General features: G+C 47.2%; 2 protein-coding genes across 11 annotated transcripts in view; both read right to left on the reverse strand.

Moving 5' to 3' along the window:
• The window catches only part of LOC126942129 (60S ribosomal protein L37-like), a 303593-nt gene that overhangs the window by 99806 nt on the left and 180808 nt on the right, over positions 1 to 22979 (reverse strand). The gene's annotated exons all lie outside the window — the stretch shown is intronic.
• The window catches only part of ZNF565 (zinc finger protein 565), a 38786-nt gene continuing 15881 nt past the window's right edge, over positions 75 to 22979 (reverse strand). For 2 of the 3 annotated variants that reach the window (XM_050769070.1, XM_050769069.1), the window contains exons 2-5: positions 22237 to 22310; positions 11474 to 11600; positions 10677 to 10772; positions 75 to 1586 (exon numbers count right to left, since the gene is read on the reverse strand). In XM_050769070.1, the coding sequence (XP_050625027.1) occupies positions 325 to 1586; positions 10677 to 10772; positions 11474 to 11600; positions 22237 to 22245 (1494 nt within the window). In that variant the 5' untranslated portion in view covers positions 22246 to 22310 and the 3' untranslated portion in view covers positions 75 to 324. The remainder of the gene's footprint in view (positions 1587 to 10676; positions 10773 to 11473; positions 11601 to 22236; positions 22311 to 22979) is intronic. The other variant, XM_050769071.1, reaches the window with a different exon arrangement.

Here is a 22979-nt window from a genome sequence, read left to right on the forward strand (position 1 = left end):
AGAATCTTTTAATAGGGTCATTTTGTGTTAGAAATTCTCAGAAACTTAACATATTTTGAATGGCAAGAAGCAGCTTTTCTGTATTCCTTTTTTTTTTTTTTTTTTTTTTAGCACAGATTATCTGATGCTTAGGAAACACTGAGTGAGGCAAAAAGAATTCCCACATTTATTGAATTTTCTTTGGGTGTGAGTTTTCTCATGTTCTATCATGGAAGTGACAGGTGTTTTCTGACATTAATTACACTACATTAAAAATTACCTAGTACTGAGCCAGATGTGAACTCCACATAAAAGCTTCTCTTTATCACTCACACTCGAGGCTTTCTAACCAGTATGAATTCTGTAGTGTTCAATGAGTTGTGAACCAAGAATAAATGCCTGGCCACACTCTCTACATTCGTAAGGTTTGATACCGGGATGAATTCTCTGATGTTCGGTAAGTTGTGAACTACGAATAAAGGCCATTCCACACTCCCTGCATTCATAGGGTTTCTCGCAAGTGTGGATTCGCTGATGATGAGTCAGTTGTGAAACACGAATAAAGGCCTTCCCGCATTCCTTACATTCGTAGGGTTTGTCGCCTGTATGAATTCTTTGATGTTGAATGAGGTATGAGCTACGACTGAATGCCTTCCCGCAGTCCTTACATTCATAGGGTCTGTCGCCAGTGTGGACTCTCTGATGTCGTGTGAGCTGGGCGTGCTGTCTAAAGGCCTTCCCACATTCCTTACACTCATAGGGTTTCTCCCCAGAATGAATTCTTTGATGTCGAGTAACTTCTGAGCTGTGAATAAAGCCCTTTCCGCATTCCTTACACTCGTAGGGTTTCTCACCAGTGTGGATGCGCTGGTGGACGGTCAGCTGGGAATGCTGTCTAAAGGCTTTCCCGCATTCTTTACACTCATAGGGTCTGGCGCCTGTGTGGATTCTCCGATGCACAGTGAGTTGGGAGCCACGAATGAAAGCCTTGCCACAGTCTTTACATACATAGGGTTTTTCGCCTGTGTGAGTTCTTTGATGCAGAATCAGCTGGGAATGCTGCCTAAAGCTCTTCCCACATTCTTTGCATTCATAAGGTTTGACACCAGTATGAAGTCTCTGATGCAGAATAAGTTCTGACGTACGACCGAAGGCCTTCCCACAGTCCTTACAGTCATAAGGTTTCTCACCTGTGTGAATTCTCTGATGCTGAACAAGGTGTGAGGCACGGCTGAAGGCCTTCCCACATTCCTTACACCCGAAGGGTTTTTCACCAGTGTGAGTTTTCTGATGTTGAATAAGGTGTGAGCCGCGGCTAAATGCTTTCCCGCATTCCCGACATTCCATCAGTTTCTCACCAGTCTCCCTGCTCCCAGTGTGAGACCTGTGATGCTGGAACGCGGGCATATGTCCATAGGCGACGTTCACTTGCTTAAAATAGCACTCTTCATTGACTTGTCTCTCAAACTGGCCTTCGCATTCCCAGTCAGCTCTAAAATCGGAGCCCTCCAGGTCACAGCATGTAAGGCTTTCCATTATCTCCCAGTTGAATGCCCCGATTTCAAAAATATCTTTTTGTAAAAATTTCTCACACCTGGACTCCAAGTCTGAAAAATAAGAAAAAGATAAATACAAGCTGTGCTCCTTTTCTATGAGAAATAAAAAATTCTATAGAGGCCGGGTGCGGTGGCTCACATCTGTAATCCCAGCACTTTGGGAGGCTGAGGCAGGTGGATCACAAGGTCGGGAGTTCACCTGGCCAAGACGGTGAAACCCCATTTCTATTAAAAATACAAAAATTAGCCGGACATGGTGGTGGGCGCCTGTAATCCCAGCTACTGGGGAGGCTAAGGCAGGAGAATCGCTTGAACCCGGGAGGCAGAGGTTGAGCCAAGATCACGCCACTGCACTCCAACCTGGGTGACAGAGCAAGACTCCGTCTCAGAAAAAAAAATAATAACAACCATAGAAAGTGAATGGCTTATATACATCTCAAATATTATACAATTTCAAAAAAGTACATGAAAGCACACTATGTGAAGAGCTCACACGGTGCCAGAAGGGAGCAAGAAGACAGATTAAGCCAGGGGTTCTCAATTTGTTTTCTGTTTTGAGACAGAGTCTTGCTCTGTCTCCCAGGCTGGAGTGCATTGGTACAATCTTGGCTTACTGCAACCTCCGCCTCTTGGGTTCAAGTGATTCTCCTGCCTCAGCCTCCTGAGTAGCTGGGATTACAGGCATGCGCCACCACTCCCGGCTAATTTTTGTATTTTTAGTAGAGATGGGCTTTCACCATATTGGCCAGGCTGGTCTCGAACTCCTGACCTCAAACAATCTACCCGCCCTGGCCTCCCAAAGTGCTGAGATTACAGGTGTGAGCCACCTCCCCTGGCGGAGAACATTTGTATCACTCCAAATAGAAACCCCTGCCCATTAAGCAGTCGCTCCCCATTCCCTATTCCCTCCAGTCCCTGGCAACCATTACTGGCAGAAAGCTACTAATTTTGTCTCTATAAATTTGCCTGTTCTGGACATTTCATGTAAATAAGGCATCTATATTTTCAACACTTATGTGGAAATCTATATTTCCACATAAAATTGATGTCAATCAAAATGAAAATCTCTGCTTAAACATTTCACTGCCTTCCCATTTCGGTGCATTTAGAATTAATTCCAAAGGCCAGGCAAAGTGGCTCATGCCTTAATCCCAGCACTTTGGGAGTCCAAGGCAAGTGGATCGCTTGAGGTCAGGAGTTCAAGACCAGCCCGGACAACATGGAGAAACCCTTCTCTACTAAAAAATACAAAAATTAGCAGGCATGGTGGCAGGTGCCTATAATCCCAGCTACTTGGGAGACCGAGACACAAGAATCACTTGAACCTAAGAGGCAGAGGTTGCAGTGAGCCAAGATGGCACCACTTCATGCCAGCCTGGGGGACAGAGTAAGAGTCCATCTCAGAAAAAAAAAAAAAAAAAAGAAGCTGGGTGCGGTAGCTCACGTCTGTAATCACAGCACTTTGGGAGACCGAGGTGGGTGGATCACCTGAGGTCAGGTGTTCGAGATCAGCCTGACCAGTATGGAGAAACACCGTCTCTACTAAAATACAAAATTAGCCGGCCGTGGTGGCGCATGCCTGTAATCCCAACACTTGGGAGGCTGAGGCAGGAGAATCACTTGAATCCGGGAGGCAGAAGTTGTGGTGAGCTGAGACTGCACCACTGCACTCCAGCATGGGCGACAGAGCAAAACTCTGTCTCAAACAAACAAACAAAAAAAATTACAAACTCACTGCCATGGCTCTCAGGGCTCTTGGCAAAGCAGGTCCCTGCTTGTTTCTGTCACCACTCTGTCTCAGCAAGAGCAGGTCCTCTTCACATTGAATATTCTCCCCTTTCCTCCCGGTCTACAAAACCACCAGCCATCTATGAGCATGTAAAATACATCTAGGCCTTTTCCATCTCAGATCTCTCATCAGGTTCTTCCATCTCTCAAGAATCCTGTCCTGGGCTTTTTGCTGCTTTTCTCATCCTTAAGGTCTCAGATGAAAACTCACACACTCTCTCTCTTTTTTTTTTTTTTTTTTTTTTTTTGAGACAGAGTCTCACTCTGTCGCCCAGGCTGGAGTGCAGTGGTGTGATCTCAGCTGACTGCAACCTCCGCCTCCCGGGTTCAAGCGATTCTCCTGCCTCAGCCTCCCGAGTAGCTGGGACTACAGGTGCCTACCGCCACGCCTGGGTAATTTTTGTATTTTTAGTAGAGACGGGGTTTCACCATGCTGGCCAGGCTGGCCTGGAACTCCTGACCTCAGGCGATCTGCCCACCTTGGCCTCCCAGAGTGCTGGGATTACAGGCATGAGCCACCACGCCCGGCCCCTTATGTAACGTATATTTTATCCCAATTTTTAAAAATCTAATTAATAAAAGATTGTTATTCTTTCAGAACTGCAAGGAATTAGAAAACACAACAAGCAAATATTCTGTGAAAGACAAGAACACTTTTGTGGAATCAACAGCAATAGGCTTAATATTTTATTTTTATTTATTTATTTTTTGAGATGGAGTCTTGCTCTGTCGCCCAGGCTGGAGTGCAGTGGCCGGATCTCGGCTCACTCAAGTTCCGCCTCCCGGGTTCACGCCATTCTCCTGCCTCAGCCTCCCGAGTAGCTGGGACTACAGGCGCCCGCCACCTCGCCCGGCTAGTTTTTCTTTTGTATTTTTTAGTAGAGACGGGTTTCACCGTGTTAGCCAGGATGGTCTCCATCTCCTGACCTCGTGATCTGCCTATCTCGCCCTCCCAAAGTGCTGGGATTACAGGCTTGAGCCACCGCGCCCGGCAGGCTTAATATTTTAATATGGAATTACAGTAGAGTCATACGCATAAACTTGTTTTTGTTTTGTTTTGTTTTGTTTTTGAGATGGAATCTTGTTCTGTTACCAAGGCTAGAGTAAAGACACGCGATTGATCTTGTTCCTTGCAACCTCCGCCTCCCAGGTTCAAGCGATTCTCTTGTCTCAGCCCCCTGAGTAGCTGGGATTACAGGTGCCTGCCACCACACCTGGCTAATTTTTGTATTTTTAGTAGAGATGGGGTTTTGCCATGTTGGCCAGACTGGTCTCGAACTCTTGACCTCAAGTAATCCGCCTATCGGTCTCCCAAAGTGCTGGGATTACAGGCGTGTGCCACTGCGCCCATCCATACATTGTTAATTTATACATATTCAATTAACTTTGCTCAAAAAAACACACACAGAATGTGGTAGGTGGGATAACGGCACTCAAAGATGTCTGTGTCTTTATTCCTAGAACCTATGAGTGGTATGTCACACAGCAAGGGGAGTTCGAATTCAGATTGCTAACTAGGGCAGGGCTCAGTGGCTCATGCCTGTAATCTCAGCACTTTGTGTGGCCGAGGAGGGTGGATCACCTGAGGTCAGGAGTTCAAAACCAGTCTGACCAACATGGAGAAACCCCGTCTCTACCAACAATACAAAATTAGCTGGGTGTGGTGGTGGGTGCCTGTAATCCCAGCTACTCAGGAGGCTGAGGCAGGAGAATCACTTGAACCCGGGAGGTGGAGGTTGTGGTGAGCAGAGATCTCACCATTGCACTCCAGCTTGGGCAACAAAGACGAAACTCCATCTCAAAAAAAAAAAAAAAAAAAAAATGCGAATCAGTTGACCACCATGAGATGGCGAGATTATCCTGGTTTATCTGGGTGGACACAATGTATTCACAAGGGTCCTTAGAAGTGAAAGTGGGAAGGCCAGGTGCAGTGACTCATGCCTGTAATTCCAGCACTTTGGGAGCTTTGGGAGGCCTAGGTGGGTGGATCACTTGAGGTCAGGAGTTTGAGACCAGCCCGGCCAACTTGGCGAAATCCTGTCTCTACTGAAAATACAAAAATTAGCTGGGTGTGGTGGCACACTCCTGTAGTCCCAACTACTTGGGAACTTGGGAAGCTGACACTGGAAAATTACTTGAACCTGGGAGGCTGAGGTTGCAATGAGCTGAGATCGTGCCACTGCACTTCAGCGTGGGCGACAGAGTGAGGCTCTGTCTCAAAAAAAAACCATAAAAGCAAACTTTTTCTGTGAAGGGCCCGATGGTAAATGTTTTAGGGTTTGTGGAATACATAAAGTCTCTATAGCATATTCTTTTTTTTTTTTTAAAACACTTTCAAAATACCAAAACTGAGGCCGAGGCCCGGTGGCTCAAGCCTGTAATCCCAGCACTTTGGGAGGCCGAGATGGGTGGATCACAAGGTCAGGAGATCGAGACCATCCTGGCTAACATGGTGAAACCCCGTCTCTACTAAAAAATACAAAAAACTAGCCGGGCGAGGTGGCGGGCGCCTGTAGTCCCACTTGGGAGGCTGAGGCAGGAGAATGGCGTGAACCTGGGAGGCGGAGCTTGCAGTGAGCCGAGATTCGGCCACTGCACTTCAGCCTGGGCGACAGAGCGAGACTCCGTCTCAAAAAAAAAAAAAAAAAAAAAAAAAACCAAAACTGTTCTTGGCTCTAGGGCTGTATGAAAAACTGGTTATGGACTGCATTTATTTGACCCACAGATTGCAGTTTGCCAACCCCTGGTCTAGGGCACAGGGAAGTAAATGATGGTAAAGATCTTAAGGTCTTGCTTTGCTTAGAAAAACTTCAAAGATACGATTTCCTACCATTTTTTTTTTTTTTTTTTTTCCTGAGATGGAGTCTCGTTCTTGTTGCCCAGGCTGGAGTGCAGTGGGGCGATCTCAGCTCTCTGCAACCTCTGCCTCCCGGACCATTTTTCAATAAAAGGAGCCAGCACTCTTTTGAGAACTGGCTGATTTAAGGGCTGAGGCAAGAAAAATCTGAAATAACCATGGAACATGCTGTGGTACCAGAAAACATGGAAGTACACAAAAGAGAATGAGGGCGTGTTGAGAGAACCCAGGAGCCAAGCTTAAGGAGTTCTCAAGGGCCAAAGCCTGAACAATTGGAGCAAGGAAATAAACCATGAAAGTAGTGACTATAGCCCATAGAATAAAATAAATACCCATGAACTCATCACGATATAAAGAAATCATTGAATGAATAAATGAATGGGAGGCCAGGAAAAGTGGCTCACGCCTGTACTCCCAGCACTTTGGGAGGCTGAGGTGGGTGGATCACAAGGTCAGGAGATCAAGACCATCCTGGCTAACATGGTAAAACCCCGTCTCTACTAAATATACAAAAAATTAGCCAGGTGTGGTGGCGGGAGCCTGTAGTCATAGCTACTCGGGAGGCTGAGGCAGGAGAACGGCGTGAACCCGGGAGGCAGAGCTTGCAGTGAGCAGAGGTCGCACCACTGCACTCCAGCCTGGCGACAGAGCAAGACTCCGTCTCAAAAACAAAAATAAAAACAAAACAAAACAAAAATAAGTGAATAGGAGAGGGCTAGGGACAGCTCTTCCTTACCAAAGAATTCCAATTAATAAATGGTGAAGATATAAGGGACACAGAAAATCAACATTAGGCAAGTGACAGAGTAATAGCTGGTGCAGACAAGGTCTAGTGATGGATGCCAAAATCAGGGGGTGGAAGGAGGAAAAGCAGCACATTTGCCTAGTGTGGAAGTATTTCGCCATAAGATATTTATCAATTACAAATGGAAACTTTACAGGTGAGAAACAAGAGAGGCCCTATTTACCAAGTGATCAAAGTGAACAGCATCTATCTTTTTTTTTTTTTTTCCTGAGACGGAGTCTCACTCTGTTGCCCAAGCTGGAGTACAGTGGCGCAATCTTGGCTCACTGCAACCTCTGCTTCCCGGGTTCAAGCGATTCTCCTGCCTCAGACTCCCGAGTAGCTGGGACTACAGGCACCCGCCACCACACCCAGCTAATTTTTGTATTTTTAGTGGAGACAGGGTTTCACCATATTGGCCAGGCTGGTCTCGAACTCCTGACCTTGTGATCCACCCGCCTTGGCCTCCCAAAGTGCGAACAGCACCTATCTTACCAAGTGATCAAAATGAACAGCACCAGTAATATGGCATGTTGATGTTTGATATGTGATACACAGAGAAGAACACAACATCACTTCTGTGATATTCTTGCTAAAATGCAGAATCTCACTGTGAGAAAACATTAGACAAACACGAAGTGAGAGACAATTTACAAAAAACTACTCATTAAGAGGATCAGCTGGCTGGGTGTGGTGGCTCATGCCTGTAATCCCAGCACTTTGGGAGGCTGAGGTGGGCAGGTCACTCGAGCTCAGGAGTTTCAGACCAGCCTGGCCAACATAGTGAAACCCCATATCTACCGAATATACGAAAATTAGCCAGGCGTGGTAGTGTGCACCTGTAATCCTAGCTACTCAGGAGACTGAGACAGGAGAATTACTTGAACCCGGGAGGCAGAGGCTGCAGTGAGCTGAGATCGCACCACTGCACTCCAGCGTGGGTGACAGAGCGAGATACCGTCTCAGAAAAAAACAACAAAAAATTTTTATTTATTTATTTATTTTGAAATGGAGTGTTGCTCTGTCACCCAGGCTGGAGCGCAGTGGCACGATCATAGCTCACCGCAGCCTTGATCTCCCAGGCTCTAGTGATTCTCCTGCCTCAGCCTCTTGATTAGCTGGGACTACAGGTGTGTGCCACCTTGCCTGGCTAATTTTTGTATTTTTTGTAGAGAAGGGGTCTTGTAGCCGGGCGCGGTGGCTCACGCCTGTAATCCCAGCACTTTGGGAGGCCGAGGCAGGCGGATCATGAGGTCAGGAGATCGAGACCATCCTGGCTGACACAGTGAAACCCCGTCTCTACTAAAAATACAAAAAATTAGCCAGGTGCTGTGGCGGGCACCTGTAGTCCCAGCTACTCGGGAGGCTGAGGCAGGAGAATGGCGTGAACCCGGGAGGCGGCGCTTGCAGTGAGCCGAGATCGCGCTACTGCACTCCAGCCTGGGCGACAGAGTGAGACTCTGTCTCAAAAAAAAAAAAAAAAAAAAAAGGAGAAGGGGTCTTGCTATGCTGTTCAGGCTGATAAATGTCAGTTTTAAAGAAAAAAAAAAAAAAAAAAACCAGTCTTTTCGTGTGGCCAAAAACTGAGGGAAACTTTAAGAGTCTTCTTTAGATAGAGAGAAAATGATCCTAGATGAAAAATAAAAATGACAACAACAGGCTGGGCATGGGGCTCACACCTGTAATCCCAGCACTTTGGGAGGCCGAGGTGGGCAGATCACAAGGTAAGGAGATTGAGACCATCCTGGCTAACACAGTGAAACCCCGTCTCTACTAAAAAATACAAAAAACTAGCCGGGCGAGGTGGCGGGCGCCTGTAGTCCCAGCTACTCGGGAGGCTGAGGCAGGAGAATGGCGTGAACCCAGGAGGCGGAGCTTACGAGCCGAGATCCGGCCACTGCACTTCAGCCTGGGCGACAGAGCGAGACTCCGTCTCAAAAAAAATAAAAATAAAAAAATAAAAAAGACAACAATAGCGGAGAAGTTAGGAAAGGGTCACTGGTGATTCAGGATTCACAGATTCCAATACTGTCCACCAAGTGCCAATCGAGAATACTCACTAACATTTATGTAGTCATCACAATTGCCTTTCTGGGCACTTTCACACTATGTTTCATATAACAGCAACTCTTTTTTTTTTTTTTTTTTTTTTTTTTTTTTGAGACAGAGTCTCCCTCTGTTGTACAGGCTGGAGTGTAATGGTGTGATCTCGGCTCACTGCAACCTCCTCCTCCCAGATTCAAGCGATTCTCATGCCTCAGCCTCCAGAGTAGCTGGGATCACAGATGTGTGCCACCATGCACAGCTTATTTTTGTATTTTTACAAAATATAAAAGGAGTTTTACCATGTTGGCCAAACTGGTCTTGAACTCCCGACCTCCAGTGATCCGCCCACCTTGGCCTCCCAAAGTGCTGGGATTACAGGGGTGAGGTACCACGTCCAGCCTAACGGCAATATTTTTATACCATTTGCCAAGGAGGAAACTGAAGCACAGAGAATTTAAGTAATTTATGCAAACTCACAGAGCTACTAAGTGGCAGCGCCAGGATTTGAACTCAGGCAGTCTGACTCCAGTGTCTGTGCCCTCAACCACTACACAACCCTACCGCTCAAAAGTTAAGAGAATAAATGAATGGCTGAATTACTGTTGCAGAGGCTGGAGTGCAGTGGCACAATCTCGGCTCACTGCAACCTCTGTCTCCTGGGTTCAAGCAATTCTCCTGCCTTAGCCTCCTGAGTAGCTGGGGTTACAGGCACCGGCCACCATGCCCGGCTAATTTCTGTATTTTTAGGAGAGATGGGGTTTCACCATGTTGGCCAGGCTGGTCTTGAACTCCTGGCTTCAAGTGATCTGCCCACCTCGGCCTCCCAAAGTGCTGAGATTACAGGTGTGGGCCACCGTGTCCAGCCAAGAAAATGTTTTTTTGGTTTGTTTTTGGAGATAGAGTTTCACTTTTGTCACTCTGGCTGGAATGCAATGGCGTAATCTCAGCTCACTGCAACCTCTGCCTCCCGGGTTCAAGAGATTCTCCTGCCTCAGCCTCCCAAGTAGCTGGAATTACAGGCACCCGCCACCATGCCCAGCTAATTTTTGTACTTTTAGTAGAGACGGGATTTTACCATGTTGGCCAGGGTGGTCTTGAACTCCTGACCTCAGGTGATACACCCACCTCAGCCTCCCAAAGTGCTGGGATTACACGCATGAGCCACCATGCCTGGTCAAGAAAATAAGTTTTCTAAGGGATGAAGATACTTGTAGAAAAAAGGATCTGGCTGGGTACTGTGGCTCACACCTGTAATCTCACTTTGGCCTCCCAAAGTGGGAGGATCGCTTAAGCCCAGGAGATGGAGGCTGCAGTGAGCTGTGATCATGCCACTGCACTCCAGCATGGATGACAGAGTGAGATTCTGCCTCTAAAAAAAAGGATACAAAGTACAGGTAAAAAGGTGGCCACTGGGGAAGAAATAGGTACATCTCTTTTTAAAAAGGAAGGAAAATGTGAGAGAACAGAGAAGAGAGATGAATTAATGGGAGTAGGCCAAGGTTCTCTTGGGAGCTGATGCTAATAAGGTCTTTACTCGCCACATCTTCACATTTCAGGCCTTTCTTCCACAGTAGGGCTTTGAGGCAACTTCCCACAGTAACTCAAGTTGCTCCTGTCAGTCGACGCACCCAGGGACCTCCCCCTGTCGAAACCAGCCCTCGCTCACCTGGGCACCATGGTCCTGTCACATCATTTGCAATCATCCAGGGCTCTTTCCCTTGCTCCAATAAGGAGACGACATCAGGCTTAGAAATGGAGAGTCCTGTTTACAGGAAAAGAAACGGGGTGTGATGAGACTGCTCCAAAATCCAAACCCAGTTCCCTGGTCACCATGGAAAAGACGCAATCACAAGGCAGGCGGAAGGTTGTCTGAAGGATGGGAAGACCTAGGTGCCCAGTGGAATGACTTGTTTCCAATTCCACAAAGGACAAAACAATTTTTCAGTCACCAGAAATTCAGTCAGAAAGTTGTAAGTTACCCTAGAAATTCACAATGAAGAAACCAGAAATTCCAGAAGGGTAGTCCTGAATTATGTGGAGTAGATGTGTGGTGACCACTCTCCATGAACTCCTCCTTCCCCTCCAATCTATTCCTTGATGCTTCTGGCCTTGTTCTGTGCCCAGCTCTGGGATCCCAACAGCTCACTGTAAGAACTGCATTACCCATGCCCTCTGGGTTCTCATTGGCTTTGGCAGACAAAAAGCATCAGCTGGAGATCAGCGGACAGGAGGAGAGCGAGCACTGGGCATTTCTTACCCCTCTCTCTCCCTACTTTAACCCAGGAGCTCTGGAAGTAGCTACAGCAATTGCTGGCTGGTCCCCTCTCCATGGCTGTAGTTTGTAGCATCTCCCGTGACAGTTTCCTCTCCTCACCCATTTAGGCAGAGATGGAAACAGCACCCCATGGTTGTAGTCCCCAGTGCCTTGCTTTCCGTCTGGCCTGTGCGATACAATCTCCTTACCTAGTGAGGCCAAGTGACCAAAGTTCTCCAGAGTCACCTCCCTGTACAAGTCCCTCTGAGCAGGTTCCAGGCACTTCCATTCTTCCAGAGAGAACTCTATAGCCACGTCCCTGAATGTCACCAGTCCCTGAAACAATAAACCCACACATTTGGGTATATTAAGAAACGTTTTTCCACTTTTTATTATGAAAATTTTCAGAATGCACAAAAGTACAAAAGTATACAGTAATGACCCCCTATATGCATCAGTCTGCTTCAACAGCTAACAAGGTGCACCCTGTTTCATCTCTTCCCTTCTATCTTTTACTCCCCATGTACTGTGAGGCAAATCTCACATGCCACACATCATAATACTTCACCCACAGATACTTTAGTATCCAACAGATAATTGACTTCTCTTAGAAAAACATATAATAGCCGGGCGCGGTGGCTCACGCCTGTAATCCCAGCACTTTGGGAAGCTGAGGCGGGCGGATCACGAGGTCAGGAGATCAAGACCATCCTGGCTAACACGGTGAGACCTCATCTCTACGAAAAATACAAAAAATTAGCCAGGCATGGTGGTGGGCACCTGTAGTCCCAGCTACTCGGGAGGCTGAGGCAGGAGAATGGCATGAACTCGGGAGGTGGAGTTTGCAATGAGCCGAGATGGTGCCACTGCACTCCAGTCTGGGCAACAGAGCAAGACTCCATCTCAAAAAAAAAAAAAAAAAAAGAAAAACACATAATACTCAGAATATCATTATCATACTTAATTAATGTATCAATAATTTCCCAATCAACAGATTAAGTTCTAATTGCCCCAATGTTCTCAATTTTTTTTTTTTTTTTGAGATGGAGTTTCACTCTTGTTGCCCAGGCTAGAGTGCAATGGCGCGATCTCAGCTCACCACAACCTCTGCGTCCTGAGTTCAAGTGATTCTCCTGCCTCAGCCTCCCAAGTAGCTGGGATTACAGGCACCCACCACCACATTCAGCTAATTTTTGTGTATTTTTAGTAGAGACGGGGTTTCTCCGAGGTGGGCGGATCACCTGAGGTTGGGAGTTTGAGACCAGCCTCACCAACATGGAGAAACCCCGTCTCTACTAAAAATACAAAATTAGCTGGGTGTGGTGGTGTATGCCTGTAATCCCAGCTACTCAGGAGGCTGAGGCAAGAGAATTGCTTGAACCTGGGAGGCAGAGGCTTCAGTGAGCCGAGATCACGACACTGCACTCCAGCCTGGGCAACAAGAGCGAAACTCCATCTCAAAAAAAAAAAAAAAAAAAAAAAAAAAGAGGCCGGGCGCGGTGGCTCAAGCCTGTAATCCCAGCACTTTGGGAGGCCGAGGCGGGCGGATCACAAGGTCAGGAGATCGAGACCACAGTGAAACCCCGTCTCTACTAAAAATACAAAAAATTAGCCGGGCGCGGTGGCGGGCGCCTGTAGTCCTAGCTACTCAGGAGGCTGAGGCAGGAGAATGGCGTGAACCCAGGAGACGGAGCTTGCAGTGAGCCGAGATCGCGCCACTGCACTCCAGCCTGGGCAACAGCGTGAGACTCCGTCTCAAAAAAAAAAAAAAAAAAAAGAAACATTTGAATTAGTAGAGTTCCCACCTTCTGGATTTGACGGATTGCATCTTCGTGACGTAGTTTCACAGGTGCTTAATTTCCATATTCCCTGTGAAATAGCAGTTAGATCTGGGGGTCTGACTTCCATTTTCGAGGGAAGGGCATTAATATATCAGGGATGGTGGTGTGTACTTCCTGTAGCATCCCATTAGGAGGCACATAATGACTGGACATGCCTTTATTTATTATTTGAGACAGGGTCTCACTCTGTCACCCAGGTTGGAGTGTGGTGGCGCAATCGTAGCTCACGGGAGCCTTGACCTCCCAACTCAAGCTATCCCCCTGCCTCAGCCTCCCAAGTAGCTGGCACTAAAGGTGTGCACCACCATACCCAGCTAATTTTTTATTTTTTGTAGAGATGGGTCTCACTATGTTGTCCAGGCTGGTCTTGAATTCCCGGACTCAAGTGATCCACCCACCTTGACCTACCAAAGTGCTGGGATTATAGGTGTGGGCCACTGTGCCTGGCCCAATTTTTTTTTTTTTTTTTTTTTTTTTTTTTTGAGACGGAGTCTTGCTCTGTCACCCAGGCTGGAGTGCAGTGGCCAGATCTCGGCTCACTGCAAGCTCCGCCTCCCGGGTTCACGCCATTCTCCTGCCTCAGCCTCCCGAGTAGCTGGGACTACAGGCACCCGCCACCTCACCCGGCTAGTGTTTTGTAATTTTTAGTAGAGACGGGGTTTCACCGTGTTAGCCAGGATGGTCTCGATCTCCTGACCTCGTGATCCGCCCGTCTCGGCCTCCCAAAGTGCTGGGATTACAGGCTTGAGCCACCGCGCCCGGCCTCCAATTTTTTTAAGACACAGAATCTTGCTCTGTCACCCAGGCTGGAGTGCAGTGGTGCAATCATGGCTCACTGTTGCCTCAAATTCCTGAGCTCAAGCAATCCTCCCACCTCAGCCTCCCAAGTGACTGGGACTACAGGCACATGTCACCATACTAAGCTATTTTTGTTAAAAATTATTTTTTGTAGAGGTGAGGTCTTGCTATATTGTCCAGGCTGGTCTCAAACTTCTGGGCTCAAGCAATCCTCCCACCTTGGCCTTCCAAAGCGCTGGGATTAAAAGTCGAGCCACAGTGCCTGTCTTTTACCATTTTGTTGTTGTTGTTTTTCTTATGCTTTGTTTTGTTTTTTTGTTTGGTTTCTGAGATGCAGTCTCTCCCTGTTGCCCAGGCCAGAGTGCAGTGGCATGATTTCGGCTCACTACAACCTCCGCCTTCCAGGTTCAAGTGATTCTCCTGCCTCAGCCTCCCAAGTAGCTGGGATTACAGGTGCATGCCACCACGCCTGGCTAATTTTTTTATTTCTTATTTTTTGAGACATAGTCTCACTCTGTCGCCCAGGCTGGAGTGCAGTGGCACAATCTCGGCTCACCGCAACCTCCACCTCCCGGGTTCAAGTGATTCTCCTGCCTCAGCCTCCAGAGTAACTGGGATTACAGGCGCATGCCACCACTCCTGGCTAATTTTTGTATCTTTAGTAGAGACGGGGTTTCACCATGTTGGCCAGGCTGGTTTTGAACACCTGACCTCAGGTGATCTACCTGCCTCGGCCTCCCAAGGTGTTGGGATTGCAGGCGTGAGCCACCATGCCCGGCCCCTAATTTTTGTAGTTTTAATAGAGATGGGGTTTCACCATGTTGGCCAGGCTGGTTGTGAACTCCTGACCTCAAGTGATCTAACCCTCTCGTTCTCCCACAGTGTTGGGATTACAGGTATGAGCCACTGTGCTCAGCCTCCTGTCCCTTTTTTTTTTTTTTTTTTCTTGAGACAGAGTCTCACTCTGTCGCCCGGGCTGGAGTGCAGTGGTGCAATCTTGGCTTACTGCAACCCCCGCCTCCCAGGTTCAAGCAATTCTCCTGCCTCAGTCTCCCGAAGAGCTGGGACTACAGGCGCATGCCACCATGCACGGCTAATTTTTTGTATTTTTAGTAGAGACGGAGCTTTATCATGTTGGCCAGGCTGGTCTCAACCTCCTGACCTCATGATCTGCCCACCTTGGTCTCCCAAAGTGCTGGGATTACAGGCGTGAGCCACCATGCCCAGCCCACCTGTCCCATTTTAAATGATTAGTTAAAATTGATTAGTAGGGTCAGGTTTTGACAAGCTGACTCATCCAGTAAATATATTGAGGAGATGAAGAAGAATTTTTTTTTTTTTTGAGACGGAGTCTCTTCTGCCTCAGCCTCCTGAGTAGCTGGGACTACAGGCGCTCGCCACTGCGCCCAGCTAATTTTTTTGTATTTTTTTTAGTAGAGGCGGGGTTTCACCGTGGTCTCGATCTCCTGACCTTGTGATCCGCCCGCCTCGGCCTCCCAAAGTGCTGGGATTACAAGCGTGAGCCACCGCGCCCGGCCTGAAGAATTTTTTTTTTGAGATGGAGTCTTACCCTGTTTGCCCAGGCTGGAGTGCAGTGGTGCGATCTCAGTTCACTGCAAGCTCCGCCTCCCGGGTTCACGCCATTCTCCTGCCTCAGCCTCCTGAGTAGCTGGGACTACAGGTGCCTGCCACTGTGCCCGGCTAATTTTTTTGTATTTTTAGTAGAGACGGGGTTTCACCATGTTGGTTAGACTGGTCCTGACCTCGTGATGCGCCCACCTTGGCCTCCCAAAGTGTTGGGATGACAGGCTCAGCCACTGCACCCAGCCTAATTTTGATTTTTAATATTTTTTTTTTGTAGAGACAAAATCTCACTATGTTACCCAGGCTGGTCTCAAACCTCTGGTCTGAAGTGATCCTCCCGCCTCAGCCTCCCAAAGCACTGGGATTACAGGCCTGAGCCACTATACCCGGCCAAGGACATTTACGAGGAGATGAAGAAGGGCACTGGAGGAAGGAGGTAATGAAGCATGACAGAATCTAGAGCTGCAGGCCTGTGCCATGAAGGAAGCATAATAAGCACAGTTATATGACTAACGGTTCATATACTCTTGAGCACTCCTGTGGCTACAGATAAAACTGTCTGCAGACAGCAGGACACTTCTATCTTCCATGGCCTGGGAATGAGCAGAAAAGAGCTAAGTGGGGTCCCATAAATAAGCGAAATAGGCTGGGCGTGATGGCCCATGCCTGTAATCCCAGCACTTTGGGAGGCCGAGGCGGGTGGATCACCTGAGGTCAGAAGTTCAAGACCAGCCTGGTTAACATGGCGAAACCCAGTCTCTACTAAATATACAAAAACTAGCTGGGTGTGGTGGCGGGCGCCTGTAATTCCAGCTACTCAGGAGGCTGAGGCAGGAGAATCGCTTGAACCCGGGAGGCAGAGGTTGCAGTGAGCTGAGATCGCGCCATTGCGCTCCAGCCTGGGCAGGCAACAAGAGCAAAACTTCGTTCCATCCAATACATAAATAAATAAATAAATAAGAAAGGAAGCGAAATAGCAAAACACACAAAACACACAGCAAACGTGGGCCTGGCAAATAATAATGTCTTTCAACAACGAGTCCACGCTGGGCGTGGTGGCTCATACCTGTAATCCCAGCACTTTGGGAGGCTGAGGTGGGTTGATCACTTGAGGCCAGGAGTTCAAGACCAGCCTGCCAACTGGGCATGGTGGTAATTCCAGCACTTTGGGAGGCTGAGGCAGGTGAATCACCTGAGGTCAGGAGTTCAAGAACATCCTGGCCAACATGGTGAAATCCCGTCTCTACTAAAAATACAAAAAATTAGCTGGGCGTGGTGGCGGGTGCCTGTAATCCCAGCTACTTGGGGGCTGAGGTAGGAGAATCGCTTGAACCCAGGAGGCTGACGTTGCAGTGTGCTGAAATTGTGACACTGCACTCCAGCCTGGGCAACAAGAGTGAAATTCCGTTTCAAAAAAAAAAAAAAAAAAAAGTCCAGCCCAGCCAACAGGGCAAAACAACCCTGTCTCTACTAAAAATACAAAAAATTAGCCAGGCGTGGTGGTGCACACCTGTAATCCCAGCTACTCAGGAGGCTGAGGCAAGATAATAGCTTGAACCCAGGAGGCAGAGGTTGCAGTGAGCCGAGATCGTGACCCTGCACTCCAGCCTGGGTGACAGAGTGAGATTCTGTCTCAAAAAAACAAACAACAACAACAACAATAAAACCCAAAAAAGAAATTAGCTGGGCATGATGGTGCATGCCTGTAGTCCCAGCTACTAGGGAGGCTGAGGCAGGAGAATCGCTTGAACCTGGTAGGTGGAGATTGCAGTGAGCTGAGATTGCGCCACTGCACTCCAGCCTGGGCGACAGAGCAAGACCCCATCTCAAAAACAATATAAATAAATACATAAAAATGAAAGAAGGAAGAGAGAAGGAAGTTAGAAAGGAGGGCAGGCAGGCAGGCAGAAAGACACAGACTGTTATTGGTTGCATACTATTGTAGGTTATGTCTTGTAAGATACGTTGATTCCACTATTTTCGTGCACTTAGCTTAAATAAGATGTGTATGTTAAAGTGGCTTATATCTAAAAGGCAATAACAAATGCTAGTGAGGATGTGAACAGAAGGGAACCCTTGGACACTTTGTTGGGAATGTAAATTAGTGAATGTAAATCACTATGGAGAACAGTTTGGAGGTTCCTCAAAAAACTAAAAACGGAGCTACCCTGTGGTCCAGCAATACCACTGCTGGGTATATACAAGAAAGGAAATCAGTAGTCCAGGCACGGTGGCTCATGCCTGTAATCCCAGCACTTTGGGAGGCCAAGGTGGGCAGATAACCTGAGGTCAAGAGTTCCAGACCAGCCTGGCCGACGTGGTGAAACCCCATTTCTACTAAAAATACAAAAAATTAGCTAGGCATGGTGGTGTACGCCTATAATCCCAGCTACTTGGGAGGCTGAGGCAGGAGAATCGCTTGAACCCAGGAGGTGGAGGTTGCAGTGAGCAAGATCGTGCCACTGCCGGCTTGGGCAACAAGAACGAAATTCCGTCTCAAAAAAAAAAAAAAAAAAAGAAAGAAAAGAAAAGAAAAGAAAGAAAATCAGTATATGGAAGAGATATCTGCACTCCATGTTTGCGGCAGCACTGTCCACAATAGTCAAGATTTGGAATCAACCCAAGTGTCTGTCAACAGATGAATGGATAAAGAAAATGTGGTACATATACACAATAGAGTACTATTCAGCCACAAAAAGAATGAGATCTGGTCATCTGCAACATGAATGGAACTGGAGGTCATTATGCTACATGAAATAAGCCAGGCACAGAGAGACAAACTGCATGTTCTCACTTATTTGTGGATCTAAAAATCAAAACAATTCAACTCATGGTCATAGAGAGTGGAAGGATGATTACTGAAGGCTGGGAAGGGCACAGGGAGGCTGAGGGGGAGGTGGGGATGGTTAATGGGTACAAAAAATAGAAAGAATAAGACCTACTATTGGGTAGCACAACAGGCTGACTATAGTCAATAAGAACTTAATTGTACTTTTTTTTTTTTTTTTTTTGAGATGGAGTTTTGCTGTCACCCAGGCTGGAGTGCAGTTGCATGATCTTAGCTCACTGCAACCTCTGCTGTGGGGTTCAAGTCATTCTCCTGCCTCAGTCTCCAGAGTAGCTGGGATTACAGGCACCCACCACCACACCCAGCTAATTTTTGTATTTTTTAGTAGAGATGGGGTTTCCTCATGTTGGCCAGGCTGGTCTTGAACTCCTGATCTCAAATGATCTGCCTGCCTTGGCCTCCCAAAGTGCTGGGATTACAGGTGTGAGCCACTGTGCCTGGCCTAACTGTATATTTTAAAACAAAGAGTGTCATTGGAATGTTTGTAACTCAAAGGATAAATGCTTGAGGGGTTGGATATCCCATTCTTCATGATATGCTTATTTCACACTGCATGCCTGTATCACAACATCTCATGTACTCCATAAATACACACACCTACTATGTACTGACAAAAATTTAAAATTAAAAAAAAAATTAAAAACACAAGATGTGTAAAATCTTCAGGATTTATTATATGCTTGCTAATATTCACATTCCTTCACTGTCCACTTCTGCTTGTTCCTGAAATCAGAAAGCTGATAGAGGGTGTACCTCCATATATGTTGTAGGTTACATAAATGTGACCTACAACCAACACATATGTTCAACCTTAAAATGGACCATTTTACGGTTATTCATTTCTCATACATATCCTTGCAAGACTGAAGAGTGTTCCGTCACTAAAGTTCCCAATCACGGCCCCTTCTTAAAGGTCTCACAAAACAGATGTTACCACATACAGAGACCAAGACCAATCCCTACAACTGCTACCATATCTACGTGGAGAGAGAAGGCTGTGGGCTTCTACTGCAAACACCCTGATGTTGGGTAAAACATAACACCCTTTTAAATGAATTTCTTTTTTTTTTTTTTTTTTTTGAGACGGAGTCTTGCTCTGTCACCCAGGCTGGAGTGCAGTGGCCGGATCTCAGCTCACTGCAAGCTCCTCCTCTCGGGTTCACGCCATTCTCCTGCCTCAGCCTCCCGAGTAGCTGGGACTACAGGCACCCGCCACTTCGCCCGGCTAGTTTTTTGTATTTTTTAGTAGAGACGGGGTTTCACCGTATTAGCCAGGATGGTCTCGATCTCCTGACCTCATGATCCGCCCGTCTCGGCCTCCCAAAGTGCTGGGATTACAGGCTTGAGCCACCGCGCCTGGCCTTAAATGAATTTCTTTCCTTCTTTCTCTCTTTTTTTTGAGACAGTGTCTAACTCTGTTGCCCAGGCTGCAGCGCAGTGGCGTGATCTCGGCTCACTGCAACCTCTGCCTCCCAGGCTCAAGCAATTCTCCTGCCTGAGCCTCCTGAGTAGCTGGGACTACAGGTGGCACACCATTGCACGCAGCTAAATTTCGTATATATATATTTTATGTAGAGACAGGCTTTTGCCATGTTGTGCAGGCTGGTCTTGTACTCCTGAGCTCAGGTAATTCACCTGCCTTGGCCTCCCAAAGTGCTGGGATTACAGGCGTGAGCCACCATGCCTAACTTTGTGTTTTTAAATTTAAATTTAAATTTTTGTTTGTAGAGATGGGGTCTCACTACATTGCCCCAGCTGGTCTTGAACTCCTGGTCTCAAGTGATCCTCCTACCTTGGCCTCCCAAAGTGTTGGAATTACAGGGTGAGCCACTGTGCCCGGCCAGAACTTTTCTTAATGCTGGTTATATCTATCAACATTTTCCCACCTTAGAAATTAAAAGAAAGAAATTTAATTTTTTTTTTTTTTTTTTTTTTGAGACAGTCTCATTCTATCAGTCAGTCTGGAGTGCAGTGATACAATCTTGGCTCACTGCAACCTCTGCCTCCCAGGTTCAAGTGATTCTCCTGCCTCAGTCTCCTGAGCAGCTGGAATTACAGACATGTGCCACCATGGCCGGCTAATTTTTGTATTTTTAGTACAGACAGTTTCATCGTGTTTGTCAGGCTGGTCTCGAACTCCTGACCTCAGGTGATCCGTCTGCCTCAGCCTCCCAAAGTGCTGGATTACAGGTATCAGACACTGCATCCAGCTGAGAAATTTTAAAAATATTTTAACAACAAATAAACCTGTTACCTATTAATATCAATAACATATATTTTATGAAACATAACTCTATTGTCAAAATCAAAAAATTTAGTGGTATTGTTTTACATTTTTGTAAATATCTTTAATGATTGGTCAACTAAAAGAAAGTTGGAATTTTTTTTTTTTTTTTTGAGACGGAGTCTCGCTCTGTTGCCCAGGCTGGAGTGCAGTAGTGCAATCTCAGCTCACTGCAACCTCCGCCTCACAGCTTCAAGCAATTCTCTTGCCTCAGCCTCCCGAGTAGCTGGGACTACAGATACCTGCCACTGCACCCAGCTAATTTCTGTATTTTTAGTTGAGATGGAGTTTCACCATGTTGACCAGGATGGTCTTGATCTCTTGACCTTGTGACCCACCCGCCTTGGCCTCCCAAAGTGCTGTGATTACAGGTGTGAGCAACCACACTCGGCCTATATATATATTTTGTGAGACAGAGTCTCACTGTGTCGCCCAAGCTGGAGTGCAGTGGCATGATCTCTGCTTATGACAACCTTGGCCTCCTGGGTTCAAGTGATTCTCCTACTTCAGCCTCTCAAGTAGCTGGGGTTATAGGCATCCACCACCACTGTGCCCAGCTATATATATATATATATATTTTTTTTTGACAGTATTAAATGTCTTGTGATTTTTTCAAGAGGGGGTAACATTTAAAAATAGAATAAAGAATCCAGGTGCCATGGCTCATGCCTGTAATCCCAGTACTAGGAGGCTGAGGTGGAAGGACTGCGTGAGCCCCAGAGTTTGAGACCAGTCTGGGCAACACAGTGAGACCTGGTCTCTACAAAAACTTAAAAAGTTAGCTGGGAGTGGTGGCATGTGGCTGTGGTCCTAGCTACTTGGGAGGCTGAGGTGGGAGGATGGCTTGAGCCCAGGAGGCTGAGGCTGCAGTGAGCCTTGATTGCACCACTGTGCTCCAGTCTGGGTGACAGAGTGAGACCCTGTCTCAAAAAATGAAACAAAGCAAAAACACAGAAGAAAGAAACCACCCAAGACAATGGAAAAGATGAAACTATTTTATTTCATCTTTGGCCCCCTTCAACCACAGTTATGATAAGGGAGACGCTCATATTTCTCTCAAGAGAAGGTATTTCTACCGTACTGGTGCTCTGCTAAGAGCATGTATTTATTTATTTATTATTTATTTCTTTATTTAGACAGAGTCTCGTTCTGTCTCCCAGGGTGGAGTGCAAAGGGGCAATCTTGGCTCCCTACAACCTCCATCTCCCAGGTTCAAATGATTCTCCTGCCTCAGCCTCCTGAGTAGCTGGGACTACAGGTATGCAGTACCACGCCTGGCTAATTTTTATATTTTTAGTAGAGACGGGGTTTCACCATGTTGTCCAGGCTGGGCTCGAACTCCTGGCCTCAAGCGATCCGCCCGCCTCAGCCTCCCAAAGTGCTGAGATTACAGGCATGTGCCACCACGCCCAGCCTATGCTCTGCTAAGAGGACTACAGACACGTGGACAATGCTGGAGAGGAGAGGGCCACCGAGGGACTTGGGCACCATCACTCATCTCCCGGAATGGACGAACTGTGAAAAGGATACAGGGAAGCTCCAGGATAAAAAACACAGTGTCCATATAATCTGGGGTGAAGACAGATTATTCTAAGGATAGAAGGAATTTCAACATACCTGGGCCATGGCTTTTAGAACTATTTGACCTGCTCTGATTTCTCTGGATTCTTCTCTTGGACAAGTGCAGAGTCCTGAAAAAGCAAAATTGGGGGAGATGGGATAACCTCTGATAAACCGAGCTTGCCTCAGCACTCCCAAATAGATGAGCTTAAAAGAACTGTACTTCCAATGTCTCGGATCTGCTTCTCCCACCTCTCCATGTCCTACCACACAAGAACTAACATTAAGAACTACGGAGTTGGCCGGGCGCGGTGGCTCAAGCCTGTAATCCCAGCACTTTGGGAGGCCGAGGTGGGTGGATCACGAGGTCAGGAGATCGAGACCATCCTGGCTAACATGGTGAAACCCCGTCTCTACTAAAAATACAAAAAACTAGCCGGGCGTCGTGGCGGGCGCCTGTAGTCCCAGCTACTCGGGAGGCTGAGGCGGGAGAATGGCGTGAACCCGGGAGGTAGAGCTTGCAGTGAGCCGAGATCGCGCCACTGCACTCCAGCCTGGGCGACAGAGCGAGACTCCGTCTCAAAAAAAAAAAAAAAAAAAAAAGGCCGGGCGCGGTGGCTCAAACCTGTAATCCCAGCACTTTGGGAGGCCGAGACGGGTGGATCACGAGGTCAGGAGATCGAGACCATCCTGGCTAACATGGTGAAACCCCGTCTCTACTAAAAAAAAAATACAAAAAACTAGCTGGGCGAGGTGGCGGGCGCCTGTAGTCCCAGCTACTCGGGAGGCTGAGGCTGGAG

The sequence above is a fragment of the Macaca thibetana genome, chromosome 19 (genome assembly GCF_024542745.1).
Source record: "Macaca thibetana thibetana isolate TM-01 chromosome 19, ASM2454274v1, whole genome shotgun sequence".
Taxonomy (NCBI): domain Eukaryota; kingdom Metazoa; phylum Chordata; class Mammalia; order Primates; family Cercopithecidae; genus Macaca; species Macaca thibetana.